Source organism: Chlorocebus sabaeus, chromosome 18 (genome assembly GCF_047675955.1).
Source record: "Chlorocebus sabaeus isolate Y175 chromosome 18, mChlSab1.0.hap1, whole genome shotgun sequence".
NCBI classification, from domain to species: domain Eukaryota; kingdom Metazoa; phylum Chordata; class Mammalia; order Primates; family Cercopithecidae; genus Chlorocebus; species Chlorocebus sabaeus.
The window spans coordinates 1541833-1560758 of NC_132921.1; the positions used below are offsets into that span (position 1 = coordinate 1541833).

The 18926-nt window shown below is 39.1% G+C and overlaps 1 protein-coding gene across 8 annotated transcripts in view; it reads right to left on the minus strand.

The window, feature by feature from the left end:
* Positions 1-18926, minus strand: part of ATP9B (ATPase phospholipid transporting 9B (putative)) — a 293323-nt gene that overhangs the window by 227142 nt on the left and 47255 nt on the right. For 7 of the 8 annotated variants that reach the window (XM_008013727.3, XM_008013730.3, XM_008013726.3 and 4 more), the window contains one exon: positions 13226-13334. In XM_008013727.3, the coding sequence (XP_008011918.2) occupies positions 13226-13334 (109 nt within the window). Of the gene's footprint in view, positions 1-13225; positions 13335-18926 lie in introns of those variants that run through there. The other variant, XM_008013734.3, reaches the window with a different exon arrangement.

Consider the following 18926-nt stretch of genomic DNA (forward strand, 5'->3'; position numbering starts at 1 on the left):
AAGGATACATGCTTGAGGGGATGGATACCCCATTTACCCTGATGTGATTATTGATTATTCCCCACTGAATGCCTGCATCAAAATATCTCATGTAACCCACAAATATATATACCTACTATGTACTCACAAAAATTTACAAAATAAAAATAAAAACAAAATAAAATAGAGCCACTGTGGGGAAAATAAGATGATAATGGAGCTGAAAAATTCTTACTGTCCCAGTGATGTAGTAGCCGACATGCCACCACCGCACGAGGAGGGAGTCACATGTTTGTAGTGACGCTGCTGTAAACCATCCAACACACTGCAGTTGTGTCAAAGTCTAGCACACATGATTATGTACAGAACAGATTGATAATGATAATAAATGACCACATTACTGGTTTGTGGATTTACTATAAAAAGATTAACCCATTTTAAAATCAAAGGAATTTACAACCATTCTAGTCCTAAGTAGTTAAAATGAGTCCATGTCATAATGGATTAAAGCACAAAGCAAAGTAAGACCTACTAAACACAAATACTAGCAACTAAGGATAAAAATGTATTTATATTCAAACAAACACACACAAGGTATAAGATTGGTAGATAAGTAACTTTTTTTTACTATTTTCTGTCACCCAGTTTGTAGTGGCACAATCACGGCTCGCTGCAGCCTCAACCTCCCTGGCTCAGGTGATCCTCCCACCTCAGCCTCTGGAGCAGATGGGACTACAGGTACGCACCACCACACTTGGCTAATTTTTGTATTTTTTGTAGAGATGAGATTTCACCATGTTCTCAGACTGGTCTCAAACTTCTGAGCTCAAGCAATCCACCCACATCAGCCTTCCAAAGAGCTATGAATATGGGCAAGAGCCACCACACCCAGGCAATACTGATTTTTTTTTTTTAATGCAAGAACAACAATAATGAACAGAAGGTTCTAATACTTCTAGTAATTAATCATTAAATCTTAATATCCATCCATTAAAGTGAAATATAGTATAACTTACTTTTTTCTATAAACAAATTTAGTTGAGATGATAGTTTACCACCTCACATTTAAACTAAATAAATAAGCTAATCAAAGTAAACAAAACTTAGATCTCTAAGACCTTCAACTGCAAAAGCAGGTAGTCTCATTGCCAAATTACTCACATCCACGTGTCTCCGTAGAGTTTGAGGCATATTGTTTAAGTAAGTAAATGGGATGTGTCAAAGCCCTAAGCAGGTACACAACAAACATTTTGTGATGAAGTGGCTGAGTGAACAAACTAGGATTCCTCTCCATTCCGCTTGCAAAGGTGAGCTGAAACGTAAGTCAAAAACACTGAGGTCCAGGCCTGAGCCTGCTCATGTAAAACTGTGTCACTTGAGTGTATTACTTTCTTTGCAGGCCACAACATCCACATATTTCATATAAATGTTCCTAATAATAATTCCATGAAACCGAGTTGATCAAAACTACTGTTATCTTCTAGCTAATTCCAAAATTTCTTACCTAATAAAAGTAAACACTGGTAAAAATTCTAGTTTAACAAAAAGTTACAATTTATCTTATGATGTAGATGGCATTACTACTCTAGGCTGTAAAACACTCCACAAAAGCAAATTCAAATGGATGAAATCCTAAAATGTATTAAAGCACTCAGAACATACTTCAAGAAAGAAGTACAGGAAACCCCCACAAAATCTGCAGACAGTACTTAACCCATTTCCTCAACACCTACTACATTCCAGTTCCTACTGCAGGCGCCTGTACTACACTAGTGACAACGGCACACGTTTAAAGGGTGTATGGCATGCTGAAACGCAGCAGGTGCCATGGAAAGATGAGGGCAGAGCACACGGCACAGGATGCTGGCGGAGGGCAAAGGTGGGCATTTGTGACTGTGGCAGGGTTAGGAGAGGACTCCTAGAGAAGGAGGCATTGGAGCCAGGAGTCAGGAAACAGTGGGGAGGCCACGAACAGGCGTCTAAGATAGAGCATGCAGGCTGAAGGAAGGGCCAGAGCAGAGCTCCTGAAAGAGAACATGCCTGGATGCTGAGAAAAAGTGAGTGTCCAGAAAGGAAGGCAGTGACAGGGGGATATCCAAAAGGAACAGAGAATGGCCATGTTCACAAAGTGCCCTTCCAGCCAGACTGGAGAAGCCCATGACTCACAGACCACCTCTGGCCTCGCGCTGGGGAATAACCAACTCCATGGAGCATGCCCCAGATCTGTCCAATGATGTAACAAAGCAAGGCCTATCCAAGTAGCTGAACAGCATCCCACAACAATACTCAACAGTATGTGCAGGAATATAAAGATATCCACCACCCAAAAAGGTAAAATTCACAATGTCTGACATCCAATAAAAAATTAATAGGCATGCAAAGAAGCAAGAAGAGATGACCCACACGAGGAGAAAAACCATTCAATCAAAACTGACCCACAACGGACACAAATGTTAAAATTAGCAGACACGGACATGAAAACAGCTATGAAAACTGTATTCCAATGATCAGAAAGTTAGAGACATGAAAGATACAAAAAAGACCCAAATCAAACTTCCAGACACAAAAACAACAACGCTTGAGATAAAAAAACACAACAAATGAAATTAACAGTATGATATGGTTTGGCTGTGTCTCCACCCAACTCTCACCTTGAATTGTAGTTGTCAGAGGGAGCCGGGGGGCGGTAAATGAATCATGGGGCGGTTACCCTCATGCTGTTCTCATGATAGTGAGTGTCTTCTGATGGTTTTGTAAGTGGCTTTTCCCCTCTTTGCACGGCACTTCTCCTTGCTGCCACCATGTGAAGAAGGACGTGTTTGCTTCTCCTTCCTCTATGGTTCTAAGTTTCCTGAGGCCTCCCCCAGCCATGCTGAGCTGTGAGTCAATTAAACCTCTTTCCTTATAAATTACTTGGTCTTGGGTATGTCCTTATTAGCAGCATGAGAACAGACTAACACACAATAGAACAGACATTCTGGAAGGAAAGAATAGTGAATCTGAATAACAGCAATAGAACTGTGCAAAACAAAACAGAAAAAAGAATTTAAAAGAAAAATTTAACAACATCAATGAGTGTCACTACCTCGAACAGTCTAACACAGGTATAACTGGAAACCTTGACACTGGAGAGTGAAGAAAAAAATATTTGAAGAAATAAAGGCTAAACACTTTCCATATTTAATGAAGCTTACATCCCACAGATTCAAAAAGTTAAATGAATCCCAAGCATAAAAACATAAAGAAAATTACATGTAGGCACATCATAAACAAATCGCTCAAAACTATTAACAAAATCTTCAAAGCATTGATAAAAGACAACTAACCCCCCAAAAAACAACAAAACACTGCTGAGAAAAAAATTTTAAAAGGAAAGATGCATTTCACACATGGGTCAAAAGATTAAATATTCTTTAAATGTCAGTTCTCTGCCAAATGGATTTACAGATCCAAAGAAATCCCATTCAAAACTGGAGAGAGCTTTTTTGTAGAAATTGGCAAGCCGATTATAAAAGTCATAGGCCTACAACTAACAAAAACAACTCCAAAAATGAAGAATAAAGGCTGAGGGCTTGATTTCAAAAATTATGATAAAGCAACAGTAACCAAAAGAGCATGATGTTTACAGACAGACAAACAGATCAATGGAGCAGAAAGAGAGTCCAGAGATAAACTCACATGAAGAGTTCAAAGGCAATGCAGTAGAAAAAGGATCACTTTTTCAAAAAACTACTGACAACAACTGAATGTCCACATGCAAAAAAAAACCACCTATATTCTGCACAGTAGACAAAAATAGACTCAAAATGGATATCCATAAGTACAATTCCTAAAACTAAAAAACTTCTGGAAGAAAACAGGAGAAACAGTGAAAACATTTGTAAACGTGGGTTAGGTAAAGAGTTCTTAGAAAAACAAAAGCACAATCATAAATAAAATTGACCAACTGGACTTCTTCAGATAGAAGATTGAAGGGGCTAGGAATGGTAGAAAGGATGCAAAGTCAATAAACTGGAGGTTGAAACATAACTGGAGTCCAGGCACGAAAGAGAATGAGCTAGAGAGAGCAGCCTAACTGCAGGTGGAGTGGCACTAAGGCTACAGGAGCCAAAACTAGGGCCACCAAAGGGTCTGTTTAGGACGTGGGCCCTCAGAATAGAGCCACAGTCTGAGAGCGGGAAGGTACCTTCAGAGAGAAATCCACAGATATAAAAGCTTCAGGTTATGAAGGAAAAAAAGAATGTGAATTCTGGAAACCCAGTGAAAAAAGACCAAGGGTAAGAATAAAGATACACACTATCCCATGGTGATTAAAATGGAGAATCTGAAGGATGACTTGGAGTCTGGAGCTTTTCATGTTAACTAACATAAAACATAAAATTCATCTTGAGATCAGTCCTGGTGCACACAAGGCCCACACTGTGCTCAGGCAGAGAGGCACAGGTTCAGGGGAGGCAGCTCATATTCCGAGTCCTTGGACAAGAAACCTGGTTAAGTCTCAAAGGTTTGGGGAAGAACTCTGCTAACTTTAAACATGGTTTCGAAACAACTACTGAGCATTTGTGGGGGAAAAAAAGAAAAGAAAGGTCCCTTCTCCACATAGTATACATCTTAAGTGTAAAATTATGAATACAGTAAAACTTAACTACAAAAAATGAAAATCCAGAAACACTTTATGAAAACACAATGCTCACTTACATTGGGAACGAATAGACTTTCTAAGATTAAAGTAAAAATCACAAAAGATCAGGAGATTTAAATTATATAAAAATTATATATTACATCCAAGAAAAATGATTTTTAAAAAATAAGTCAAGGTAAAAATATTTGCTACATGTGACAAAGGCAAATTCCTTTTAGTAGAAAAATTGTAATAAGGTAAAAATGTAATAAGGTAAAAACAGAAACAAAAGGTATTAAGTAATTTATAAAAGATCACAAATGAACAATGAAATTTTTTCTAATAATGTAAAAACAGAAACAAAAGGTATTAAATAAGTAATTTATAAAAGATCACAAATGAACAATGACTTTTTTTTAACTGGAGTGAGTGGGCAAGGGTGTCGGAAGGACATTTGTGGGCACAACGGAAACGCAAACTGGTGCCACCTAACAGGGCAGCCCCCTGGCCTTAGACCGGACTCAGCACTTTCATCTGGATCTGGAACTTTCTTCTTCCTTGACTCCCTCCGTTTACTGAGTGCTCACCACATGCCAATGACTCTACTTACTCTGGGGGAAACCAGAATCCCATGCTCATGAAACTGAGAGTCCAGGAACTGAAGTAGTCTTCAGAGTAATGCCACTTCCCACAGGGAGGTACAGGCGCCATGGGATGTATGTGTGGGTTGGGGTGGGGAGTAACATTTGAAGAAATCGAGGCAAACCTCTCTAAGATAACCTTTTAATAAAACCTGAAGTTTTGAGTAGGAAGTGGCCAAACAGTACAGGACAGAACAAGAACCCCCAGACAGAGTGGCTATTACTTTAAACGCCAGTCTCTAAGAGGGAGAAGGAGAGACCTATTCAAGGAACTAAAGGAAAAACCAGTGCAACCACACTTCAGAAATCACAGAAGGAGCTGGAGCAGGCAGCCAGAGCCAGGCCACAGGGAGTTGGAGAGTCACATGAGACTCAAGGGTTCTAAGCCATAAAATGGCATCAGATTCACTTTTTGAAAATACCTTTTACTTTGAAAAGAAAGGGCTACTGCCAAGGAAAGATGGAACAGTATCAGCAGTGAGGAGTTCATTTTCCACTTCAGGCAGAAGAGACAGCTGGAGCCAGAGCTGGAGCCAGACCAGGAGCTGTAGGCCCGCCGGTCCAGTCCCATCAGCCAGGCCCAGCTAAGGACTGTTCAAGGGCTGCGTGGGGGGCAGACCTCAGTCGGCTTTAGTGACTAAGAAGTATCTCCCTGGTTAGAAGCACTGGTTAGACCTGGAGGTGGCACACACATATCAAGTGAAAAGGAAGGATGGAAAGACTTGTAGTCGACATATCATTAAGAAATGAATTCATGCAGACCCTCTAAGGGTGACCTGAGAAAAAACAGTGGTAAAGAGTTTATATATCTACTTGAGTGTGTGTATATGTATGTTTACAACCACTCCTTAGTCTACGTAGCCATGCCTGAGTATATCTACCCACTTGAGTGTGTGTGAGTGTTTGTGTGTGTGTTTATAACCACTCCTGAGTCTATATGGCCATGTCTGAGTATATCTACCTTGGTCCAGCCACAGAGAACTAAAAATATGAGATAATAAATGGAAAGTGCTCGTGAAATATCATTACATAGCAGACATACAGGCTGGTGCAAAAGTCATTGCAGTTTTTGCTATTACTTCCAATGACAAAATTACTTGGTGCAACTATTTTTGCACCAATCTAATACCATGATGTATACTGAATGTTCCTAAATGAAATACTGGGATGGATTCTTTTCAAACGCTGCTCAGATGTTAGACCACAGAAACAAAAATGATTTAAGTATACTTCAAGAAAGGCCAGGCATAGTGGCTCACACCTGTAATCCCAGCACTCTGAGAGGCTGAGGAGGGTGGATTACTTGAGGCCAGGAGTTTGAGACCAACCTGGCCAACATGGTGAAACCCTGTCTCTACTAAAAACAAAACAAAACAAAAACAAGCAGCCATAAACAAGTAGAAAGTAAAGTAACAGCAACATACATAGAAAATTCCTATACCCAAAAAAGTATCAGAAAATAAAACACAAGATAACTCAAAATAATTCTAGTGTGACTGTGATAATATATTGGTTAAAATATTTTCTGCTTCCAAACAAAGCAATTTATAAGTGGCTTTCCTTTTCAAAAGAAAAATGTAACAGAGAACATTCCTCCAGTTTAATTCTATAAGTGTATGCTTGAGAACTCCAAAATAACACAGTCCAAATGCTGTAAATATGGTTCAGCAAACCACAGAAAGGCACACAAGGAGGCTGCCATCAATGTCATTCAAAGAGGTAACTGTGAAATACTGGAAACTGAGGAGGAGGTAAACAGTAAACATTCTTAACGAAAAAATAAATTCTAAACTGTGCTCAATAATAAGCCTAAACTGATGCATTTTTTAACACTACCGGTTTTACTCATCAAACATCTGTATCAGAACCACCAGCCATGAAGCAGTGTGCCACAGCTGAAAGAACACTGGATTGGAGTCAGAAAACTACTGTGACTCAGGGCAAACAGTTCACAAACCACAGGTTTCTCATCTAGAACTTGGAGAGCACATCAACTCCCCTTTGGACGATGCTGGATATGAGAACTAGTACTCTGAATGTTATCTGACACACACAAGGAAGTCAAAAAGTAGCTGTCATTATTATCATTGACATGTGAAACTTCCACTTCTTAGATGACCAGCAATGATGGCTTTTTCAAATGGTAAATTTTCATGTACATTTGAAATAAACATACTGAAAATTATTTTTAAAGTACTTGAAGTTGAAGTATCACAGACGTACAAAAGACATAACAGCAGAATGTCTTCTTGAACATTTTATGCCATTTTGGGGTAAAACTAACATAACATAAAAAGCCGTTTTACAGTGCATCATTCAGTGGCATTGACTGTATTCACGATGTTGGGCGACCAACTCTATCAAGTCCCAAAACATTTCCATCATCAAAACACAAAACCCAATGCCCGTTAGGCAGATGCTTCGTGCTCCCTTCTTCCGCTCGTCCATGGCCACCTCCAATCTGCAGTCTATCTCTACTAATTTACCAATTGTGGATATTTCATATAGATGAAGTCACACAGCATGGGACCTTTTGCATCTGGCTTCTCCACATAGCATAATGTTTTTGAGGTTCATCCAGGTTGTAGCATGTAGCAACCCTTCATGATTTCTCAATTTGCTATCCATTCGTTTATCCGCTCATCTTTTAGTGAACATCCGGGCTATTATCACGTTTTGGTTATTGTGAATAGTGAATAAACACTAAATAAACACTGGGTCCCTGCTTTAAATTCTTTTTAACCATTTGAGAAACTGAAAGTGTGTTTTCCGCAGCTGCTGAACCACTTTGTTCCCACAAGCAATGTGCAAACATTCCAATTTCTCCAGATCCTCTCTCGCACGCGATATTCTATATTTTCAAAATTATAGCCAACCCAGTGGTGAATGATGATGTCTCATACAGATTTGTACTTCCCTGTGGTCTAAGGCTGTTGACTGACTTATCATTTCACATGTATGTTGGCCATCTGTATATCTTCTTCGGAGAACTGTCTGTTCAGGTCGTTTGTCTATTTTCTAATCGGATTATCTTTCTGATGTTGAAATTGTAAGAGTTCTTCATGTATTCTAGATACTGGATCCTTATCAGATATACAATTTTCTCTCATTCTTTCTTTTTACATTTTTGATAATGCCCTTAGATGCACGAAAGCGTATTAGCTTTTGTTTATCTGTGAATGTCTTAACAACTTCTTTTTGGCTTTTTTTTTTGAGACGGAGTCTTGCTCTTTCACCCAGGCTAGAATGCAGTGGCATGATCTCAGCTCATTGCAACCTCTGCCTCCCAGGTTCAAGCGATTCTCCTGCCTCAGCCTCCTGACTAACTGGGATTACAGGTGCATACCACCATGCCCAGCTAATTTTTGTATTTTTAGTACAGACAGAGTTTCACCACATTGGCCAGGCTGGTCTCGAACTCAGGTGATCCACCTGCCTCGGCCTCCCAAAGTGCTGAGATTACAGGCATGAGCCACCAGGCCCAGAAAACTTCATTTCTGAATGACAGTTTTACCAGATACAGAATTCTTAGTTGACAGGTTTTTTTTTGCTCCTCTCTCACCATTTTTAAAATGTCACCCCAATGCCTTCGGACCCCCATGGCTTCTGATAAATCCTACTGAGAGTCCCTTGTGTGTGACCAGTTACTTCTCTCTCTCTCTGCTTTCAGGGTGTCCTCTTAGTCTGTGGGTGTCAGCTGCTTGGTTATGTATCTCATTATGGATTTTTCTCCTGTTATCCTTCATGGGCTTTGTTGTACTTCCTCAATGTACAGATTAATGTCTTTTATCAAATTTAGAAAGTTTTTGGCCATTATCCCTTCATATATTTTCTCTGTCCTCTTTCTCCTCGCCTTCTTGCATCTCCATCATGTGTATTTGGTATGCTTGATGCTGTCCCATAGGTCTCTTAAGAGCTGCTCTTTTTTTTTTTTTTTTTTCCCATTCTTTCTGCTCCTCAAACTGGGTAAGTACAATTGACCTAGGCTAAGTTCACTGATTCTCTGGTGTGCTCAATTCTGCTACTGAAACCCTCTAGTGTTTCTCTTCACTTACTGTACTTGTCAGTGCCAGAATCTGTTTGCTTCCTTTAGATAATCCTCTACTTGTTCCTACATCATTCTCCTGATATCTTTTAAGCAATATCCCCATGATTTCCTTGAGCACCTTGGCACACTTAAGTCAGCTGATTGAAACTTTTTGTCTCCTAAGTCTGATGTCTGGCTTTCCTCAGGGGCAGCTACTATTACCTTCTTCTGGGAGTGGGCCACACTTTGTTTTGTTGCATACTTTGTAATGTTTTTTGTAGAAAACTGGACACGCACCGGGCACAGTGGCTCACACCTATAATCACAGCACTTTGGGAGGCCAAGGCAAGTGGATCACCTGAGGTCAGGAGTTCGAGACCAGCCTGGCCAACATGGCAAAACCCCATCTCTACAAAATACAAAAAATAGCCAGGCATCGTGGCACATGCCTGTAATTCCAGCTACTCGGGAGGCTGAGGCAGGAGAATCACTTGAAGCCAGGGGGCGGAGATTGCACTGAGCTGAGATTGCACCATTGCACTCCAGCCTTGGTGACAGAACAAGACTCTGTCTAAAAAAAGAAAAAAAAAGAAAACTGGCCATATATTATAACCGGGTAATTCTTGAAATTAGCTATTTCTCCCTCTTCTTGGTTGATTTTATTGTTACATGCTGTAGCTGTGTTCATCTACTGATTTTTCTACACTATTTTTGTAAAGTGTGCATTCTTTATCATGGATGGTCTCTAAGTCTCTCTTCCATTCTTATATTCAGACAGGGTTCTGACAAAGATTCCCTTCAATATGAAGAGAGAAAAAGGACGGGCAGGGGAGGAGCAAACAAACCCAAACAAAACCTGTCCTGGGCTTTGCAGCCTCACTCTGTGCTGCAGCCTCACGCAGGATTTAGCCAGGCCATTAACAACTCTGCTGCATCCTTCCCCTCCTCCTTGCACTGAGCCTAGAAACCAGCCAGAGGGAAAGACTTTAGATCTGAGTGTTCCTCCAGTTCTTGGCTTGCATGTCACTTCCAAACTTCCCAGCAGCACAGGGGAATTTCTGAATGCTCAAATTTCCCAAAGAAACTCCCTCCCCAGCTTCTTCTGCCTGGCACTTGACACTCTACTGTCTGGCTTGACTGTCATCTTTTGCCCTAGGCTACTACAGGCTGTTCATTAGCCTTGCATATGTTTGAGAAATCCCGCTACATTTCTGCTTTTCTGTCCTGATTCAAGTTAGGTGAAAAAAGACAAGCACCTAGCGTCAACCCTCCAAGCAGTCCCCCAACTGGTTAGACGCAGAAACAATTCTTTTGGAATAAGCTGCAAACAGCGAACATGGGCCATCATCTTCAAGACTAGTGCCCTGTTACAGGATTGGGAGAAGGTGTTGAGATCAGGGCAATTGTGGGGAAAAAACCTTTCCAACTGTTTCTAGGTTGACTTTTTCTGAAAGCAGCAATTTCCTGGGTGCTATAAACCTTTGACTTTTCTAGAGCTCTGAAGTAGTTAGTTCTAACAGTTTCTGCTTGATTTTCAATGTTTCTGTGGAAGGGCAGACATACGGAGCCGCCAACTCTGCCATTACACTGCCATCACCACTCTAGTTATTTCTGAATGATACAATTAATACACCAGAAAAACATCTCTGCCTAGCCCCTCCGTTACAACAATTTTAAAAATAAGATAGATCTATATTATATTCTTACAAAGACAATGCAAAGTTATACATAATTTACCAGGCCATTTGGGGGTTTTCTCCTCCAATACTAAAGCCTACCTTCTTCATCCTTCCTCCACCATGCCACCATTCAAGCATCAAAGAGTTTTTATAATTTTTCAACTCCATGGAGAAAAAACATTGTTTCCAACAGATCATACTAGGACAACCTGATATTCATACAAAAGAATATGGACCCACACCTTACCCCATACACAAAATGAATTAAACAACCCAGTTAAAAACTTGGCAAAAGGGATTGGCGTGGCTCACACCTGTAATCCCAGCCCGAGGCGGGTGGATCACGAGGTCAGGAGTTCAAGACCAGTCTGGCCAACATAGTGAAACCCGTATCTACTAAAAATACAAAACGTCAGCCAGGCGCAGTGGCAGGCACCTGTAAACCCAGTTACTCGGGAGGCTGAGGCAGGAGGATTGCTTGAACCTGGGAGGCGGAAGCTGCAGTGAACGGAGATCGTGCCACTGCCCTGCAGCCTGGGCGACAGAGCAAGACTCCGTCTCAAAAAAAGAAAAAAAACAAAAAACAAAAACTCAGCAAAGGATCTGAGCAGTTATTTACCCAGAAAAGATATACAAACAGCTAATCAGCTAATAAGCAAATGTAAAGATGCTCAACATCATTAATCATTAAGAAAATACAAACCCAAACCACGACGAAATACTACTTCACACCCACTATAATCAAAAAGCAGTGGCTACAATAAAATAGGCAGAGAGTAATGTACAGGTGAGGATGTGGGAAAACTGGAACCCTCATCCATTGCTGGTAGGGATGTAAAATGGTGTGGCCAATTAGGAAAGCAGGTTGACAATCCTTTAAAACGCTAACCATAGAGTTACCAAATAATCCAGCAATTTCACTCCTAGGTATGTATCCAAAATAAATGAAAACAATTTTCACACAAAAGCTTGTACACAAATGTCCATAGCTGCATTATTCACAACAGTCACAAAGTAGAAACAACCCCAAATATCTATCCACTAATGAATGGATACACAAAACGTGCTCTATCAGACATTGGAATATTACTGAGCAGCAAAAGGAAATAAAGTACTGATGAAAGTTACTACCAGATGAACCTTGAAAACATGCCCAGTGCAAGTAGTTGGTGACAAAGGACCACATGTTGCATAATTCCATTGATATGAAATGTGCAGAGTGGGCAACACCACAGAGACAAAAAAGGAGAACAGTGGCTGCCTGGAGCTGGGGTAGGGTGGTGAGGGAAACAGAGAATGACTCCTGCCTTCTAATGTATTCAGGGCTCCTTCTGAGAATGTCAAAAGTGTGCTAAACTTAAATGACGGTGATGGTGATGGCTGCACAACTTTATGAATATACCAAAAAACACTGAATTGTATACTTTACATGGATAAATTTAATGTTACGTGAAATACAGCCCAATAAGGTGTTAAAAGTAAGTCATTTTTGAAGGTACTGTCTCAAGTTAAATAATTCATTGTAAATGTCCTCTTACATACAGAAGATAAAAATCCACTGTAAACTTTTTAAACAGACTTTGGGGTTATTATGAATACCCATTCAGTTTTTGAGTGTCTCCCTTATTCCCAAGGTTTTCAGTCACTTTTTTACTGTCTCATGCCTACCTGTAATCATGTTCCTCCCTCTCTTCTTAATGCATTGCTTCTTTTACTACTATGGACTGAAAAATCATAAACAAGCACTTGAAAGATGTAAGTGAAGCAAGAGTTAAGGCCCTGAATGAAGGTTAAGGAGAAACGTGCATGCATCAGTTACCATCTCAGATCACGATATTTATTTCCGTTGTTCAAAGGCCTCTGTACTTAAGAATAGGTTAATGCCATGGTATAGACGTTTGACCTTTATGAGTGTGTTTAAAATATAATACCAAGATAGATTTTAGATAAAGTGACATTATGCCTCTCAGAAAATACGTATATACCAATAGAGCACATTATATGATTATTAATAATATATGTACATGCCTGTGTGGTTGTGTGTGCGTTTGTATATATGTGTGCACGACATACATCCAAACATCTAGAGAATGAACAAAAGTCTACCCTAAAATTGCATGCACTATACATTATAAGGAAATTAATTAGATATCATACACAATCACATAATACTATTTCCAGTAATAGAATTAAAATGTTTTCATACATTTGTTACGTTAACTCTAAAATGATAATTACAGTAAGCAAACGCTAAGCAGGATTAAAGCATCTTGCTGACCTCTTACTGTAAGCTTGCTATATAGCTGTGAATTCACCTCCTTGTCACGCTGAAAACGCCGAAATTCATCGATTGCTTCCCGTGTCATAGTCACAGCCAAGACAAATCCCTATAAAACAAAATAAGGTATTTTTAGAAAACTGAACTTTAACAAAAAAGAGAAAATTATTTGTTACTTGGTTTAACTTTTTTCCTTCCATTTATATTACTCTCTAAAACATAAAATAAATGAAAACCAAAAACGTCAAAAAGTAACAATGAAATATTACAAAAGGATTCACTGTAAAAGGTTTACAACTCTTAGTATACTCCCAAAATTTTTAATTCACCTCCTAATATATACTTCAAGCTAAATGTCAGAAAATACCTAGTAACCCAAAGAAAAAGAAATTAACAATCTTCGATAAACCCACAAATTACATTTAGAATACTTGGGCATTCAAATACAAAATTTACAATCACTGACATAAAAACCTTATACTTAATTTCTGCACTTAAATTTTTCTTACAGAATAAAAGTATTTATAAACTTTACAGAATAAAAGTATTTAAATAAAAGTATTTAGGAACACAAAACAATTCCCAGATAGATAATCACACATCAATTTTCTTACATAGTGCATTATTATATAACTCTAGTAGAATGAACAATTATAGTGCTTTCATCTCACTTTTAAGTAAAAATCTGACTATTACTAATATGATGCTATCTAGAAAAAAAATTTTATAACCTCATAATTTATTGTGAAGCCCATTATACGACTAATATGAAGCTAATGCCCATCATTTTTAAAGGCTGCATATATATTTTCTGACATGTTACAGAAATATTCTTCAAGTCAATCTCTATTATTAATGATGACCTTGCTTCAGTCAGAACTGTAAATAACGGAACACTGGATGTATGTCCACTGAAAGCAAAATAATCTATTTTATTTCAGTTTTTTGTTTTCTGTATAACCAATAGGCCAAATTAAGTGTGCTGCTGGAGAATGTTTCTTATATTTACTGAAATGGTATTTTTCTCATGTGTCCTATTTGAAAACCCCTTCAACAGTCATGACTTAAACATGGATTCTTCTAGTCTCTTTTCCATTCAAAATCAACCTGACAGCCTGTGTCTCTCAGTCCTTTTCAGCCCCTCTGCCATCTCTCTTCCGCCACACTGTGTGCTCTCCCCCTAATCATGAGCCTCCGTTGGCCCTACAACCATCTCTCCCTGAGCACATCAAGCCCTTAGTCTGCACTCTGCACCATCGGAAACCTTTTCACATCCAGTTTACTTCCCCACTTGCCACAATCTCTTTCCACCACCACTTGACTAAAACTCTCAAGTAAGGTGGACCATCTCAAGAAACTTCCCATTCCTCTGTGCATTACAATCGTTCACCAGGCCCTCTTTCTAATTCCCCGTCCCTTGGCTTCCTGGACAGCACATTCTCCTGGTGCCATGTACCCCTCTTTATCCAGTCACCCCAAAGCTGGCCTCAGTCCACTGATGGCCCAATTCTCTACCCATCCCACTGCCATCGTCCATAAGCAATACTGTGGCTCCTTCCTCCAACTGCTAACTGTGCTTCCTTCTACACCTCTCCAGCCTGACTGCATTCTGTGTGGCACCCCAGCCAGACCCAGGCTCTCCCCAGCTATCCCACTGAAATACAGTGCTCTCCCCAAGTCCCTAACCTTACGAATAGACAGATCTCTAGCCTTGTCCCCCACTCAATACTGCCGTATCCTTCAACACTACGGAACTATGAATAGTCTCCTGAAACACCACGATGTCTTTCTGATCTTTGCCAGTGTACTCCCAGGGGTTATTGGAAGCATTGTTTTGAGAAGTACCCTAAAGCCACTCTTGGACTCAAGGAAAAAGCAGCCATGAACAATTTGTGATGTGCCCCACTTGCAAAAAAGGCAGGCATGGCACGGCATGTGCCATGTATTTGCTCTGGTCTCCACTGAAGACAACGGCTGATGAGCAGAGTAAGACCTCACCTAGGTCCTTTAGCACACACTGTATTCTTTTTTTAGATAATAGTTTTATTGACATATAATTCACATGCCATAAAATTAACACTATAAAAGTATACAATTCGTTTTTTAGTACCTTCACAGAGTTGTACAACCATCACTATCATCTAATTTTAGAAGATTTCCATCACCCCAAAAAGAAGCACCATACCCACTGGAAGTCACCTCCCATTCCCTCCCACTCCTAGGCCCTGGCAATGACTCATCTCCTTTCTGTCTCTATGGGTTTTCCTATTCTGGGTGACAACATGGTAATTCTGCGTGTAGTATTTTGAGGAACTGCCAAACTGTTCCTCAAAGTGGCTCCACCACTTTACATTCCCGCCAGCAACTAATGAGGGTACCAATGTCTCCACATCCTCACCAACACTTGTTACTGTCTGCCCTTTATATTGTAGCTATCCTACTAGGTGTGAAGTAGTATCTCTGGTTTTAACTGGCATTCCTCTACTGACTAATGATGTTGAACAACTTTTCACATGCTTATTGGCCATTTGTATATCTTCTTTGGGTAAATGTCTATTCAGACCCTTTACCTACTTCTTTCCTAGGTTTAATTGTTGAATTATAAGAGTTACTATTTTGGTGCCCTAGTTGAAAATCAATGTGTCATAAACATCAAGGTTGATTTCTGGATTCTCAATTACATTGATCTATGCACCTATCTTTATGTCAGTACCATACTGTCTTGATCACGCAGTTTGTAGTAAGTTTGGGAATGGGAAAGTGTGAGTCCTCCAACTTTGATCTATTGTTTTCTATGATGTATTAGCTACTCTGAGCCCCTTGTATTTTCATATGGATTTTAGGATCAATCTGCCAATTTCTCCAAAAAAAATTTTTTTAAATAAAAAAAAAGCCAGTTAGGATTCTGTTAGGCATTGGATTAAATTTGTAGGTCAATTTGAAGAGTGCTGCCATATTAACAATATTAAGTCCTTCAACTAATGAACGACTTTCCACTTATTCAGACCTTTCATTTTTTTCAAAATTCTTTCATAGTTTTCAGTATGTAATTTCATGCTTTAAGTTTATTCCTATTATTTTCTTTTTGATGAAATTATAAATGGAATTGTTATCCTAATTTCATTTTGGGATGGTCATTGCTAGAAATACAAGTGACTTTTGTACGATCATCTTGTATCCTGCAACCCTGCTAAATCATTTTGTTTAGTTACAATATTTTTGTGTGTAGATTCCCTAGGTTTTCCTATAAACGAGGTCACGCCATCTGTGACTAGAGACAGACTTTCTTCTTTCTTTCCATCTAGATGCCTTTTACTTCATTTTCTTCTAACTGCCCTATTTACCTTCAACACAATGTTGAACAGAACTGGTGGGAGCAAACACCCTTGTTCCTAAGCTTAAGGGGAACACATTCAGTCTTTTATGACTAAGAGTGATGCTAGCTGTGTGAAGTACAAAATTTTAAGAACAGGAGAAATTTTTGTATTATAATAAATGTCTCCATAATAAAGTGAAGAATATACAATAGGGAATGATGGCTAGTTTCTTCAAAGCTAATAACAAGGGATGACAAAGCAGCAATGAAATAAAAGTAGTCACCAAAAAGCCTATTAGTTAGAGACAAAGAAGAACTTGAATATAAATTCATCGTTTTATTGAACTAGAGTTAGCAACAGAAAAACAAAGAAAATGAATATGAAAAGCAAAAGCAGCAGATATCCCCAAAAAAGTTCAAAGAAAGCTGGTGTTATCAAAAGCAGCCTTAAAATTTGCACATATTTAACCAAGCGGTTTTACTTCTAGAAACTTATCCTAAAGGAAAAATTCTAGGATCACAGCATGAATATGAAAAATTAGAAATAACCTGAATGTCCACAAGTAAGAAATTCATAGCACAGAGTCATATGAGGAAATGCTCTATTTCCTTGATTCAACGATGTCACTGGTTTTAAGATACATCAGTATTATTTTAGTAGTAGTCTTGGGTGGGAAGACAGCAGCATTGTAAATATATACATTTTATAAGCCACAGCTCAATTTTAATAACATAAAAAACATGCATCTTTGAATCCAGGAAATATACTTGTCTGCAGCTATTCCCACGTAAGAGAAGATTTACTGCTACAGACTCATGTTCATGACGCAGAGGTAACTTCTTAAAGTTCTGTTTGTGACTCACTGAGACACAGAATGAAAGTGATTAGCAAGCACGTTTTATTTATATAGTATAGACAATATTCTAAAGGAGTGTTTTTTAATCATAATCACCTGAAAGACTTTTGGAACATAAATTTGCTCCAACCCTATCTGAAACGTGTACTTTTACCTCTAATTTCCAGGGAAGAGATCTCAGACACATATGTTAAACTCTCCAGGTGACTCTTAATTTTCACCCCTTTAAATTTATGGCTTAAAGACAGCAAAAGTTAACCAAATTCATTAAGTAATCATAAACCACAAAAATGTGCTAGTTCCTAAGAACTCAAGGAAGTCAGTGAAATTAAGCTCCTACTTCAAATGTAGTAGTATTAAAGAAGACAGAACAAAGAGGGTTGGGTCCCAAGTCCTGAAAACAGGAGTTAAACACTGTTAAGAGGAAACAGGATCCTGGTCACGGGCAAGGACTATGAGAGTGTCCAAGCTGCTTTACAACACATTTCCAAATCTGTTTCTCTGAAAAGTAACACAAGTGTAGGATTCTCAACATCCAAAAGATGTCACCACCATCACGTCCATCTCCAGCATATCTATCCTGAGGAAATGCCCAATGGCCAGCCTAGGAACATAAAAGAGACTAAAGGAAAGGGAAGTTAAGGCCACCATTTCCTTCTGCCACTGGAGTCTACAATAAATGAGCCTCTACCGTAAGAGTTTAGATCTGAGTTCTTAAATGGATCATTACAGATTGGTGGTTTATGGAGGACTGGAGTAAGCAAGTCTTACTGTAGGAGCACTTGGGTCTTCCCACTACCTCGGTACCAACCAGGTCAGAGGTTTATGCTATAACACTGCTCCCTAGAAAAATCAAAACTGGAAGCAGAAGGGCCATATAAACTACTGACACCCTGGAAACAGCAGTATTTGTGCACGAGTGTGTCAGACAGATTGGACAACACGGACTTCTTCTCACATGGCTTGTCCACAGCCTTTCTCCTATTTCTCCAGATAACCCAAGAACCACGTGGAGTGAGTCCAAAACAATACACATTTTTGTAAAAGGAGAAAAAGTTAGATGGGTACATTACTGGTTTGCCTTTGACGGCTTATCATGTGCCATACACTTTTCCAAGTATCCTAAATGAGTTACCCCTTTTAAATGGCGCAAAAGTCTTACAAAGTATGTATCTTTACCTCTAATTTACAGATAAGCAAATTGAGACACAAAGGGAGTAAGTAACCTTACCAAGGCCACACAGATCACTAACAATGGTTGTCTCTGGATGATTCCAAGCAATTGCATTTTGTTTTCCTTTTCTTACTTTGCCCACACCTCTAATGCAGAGACACGCACAAGAAAAAAGAGTGGATGGAAGGAAGGATTTTTAAATAAGACTGAAAAATCAAAGTTCTCATAGATTGATTTCTCGCCTACACACCCTATCTGGTTGCCAATTATCTATTAACAAAGTAGCAGAAGACATTTTATATAGAAGATACAATGTTAAAAATTGTTAGAGCCAGAGCTGTCTTTATCTAAAGA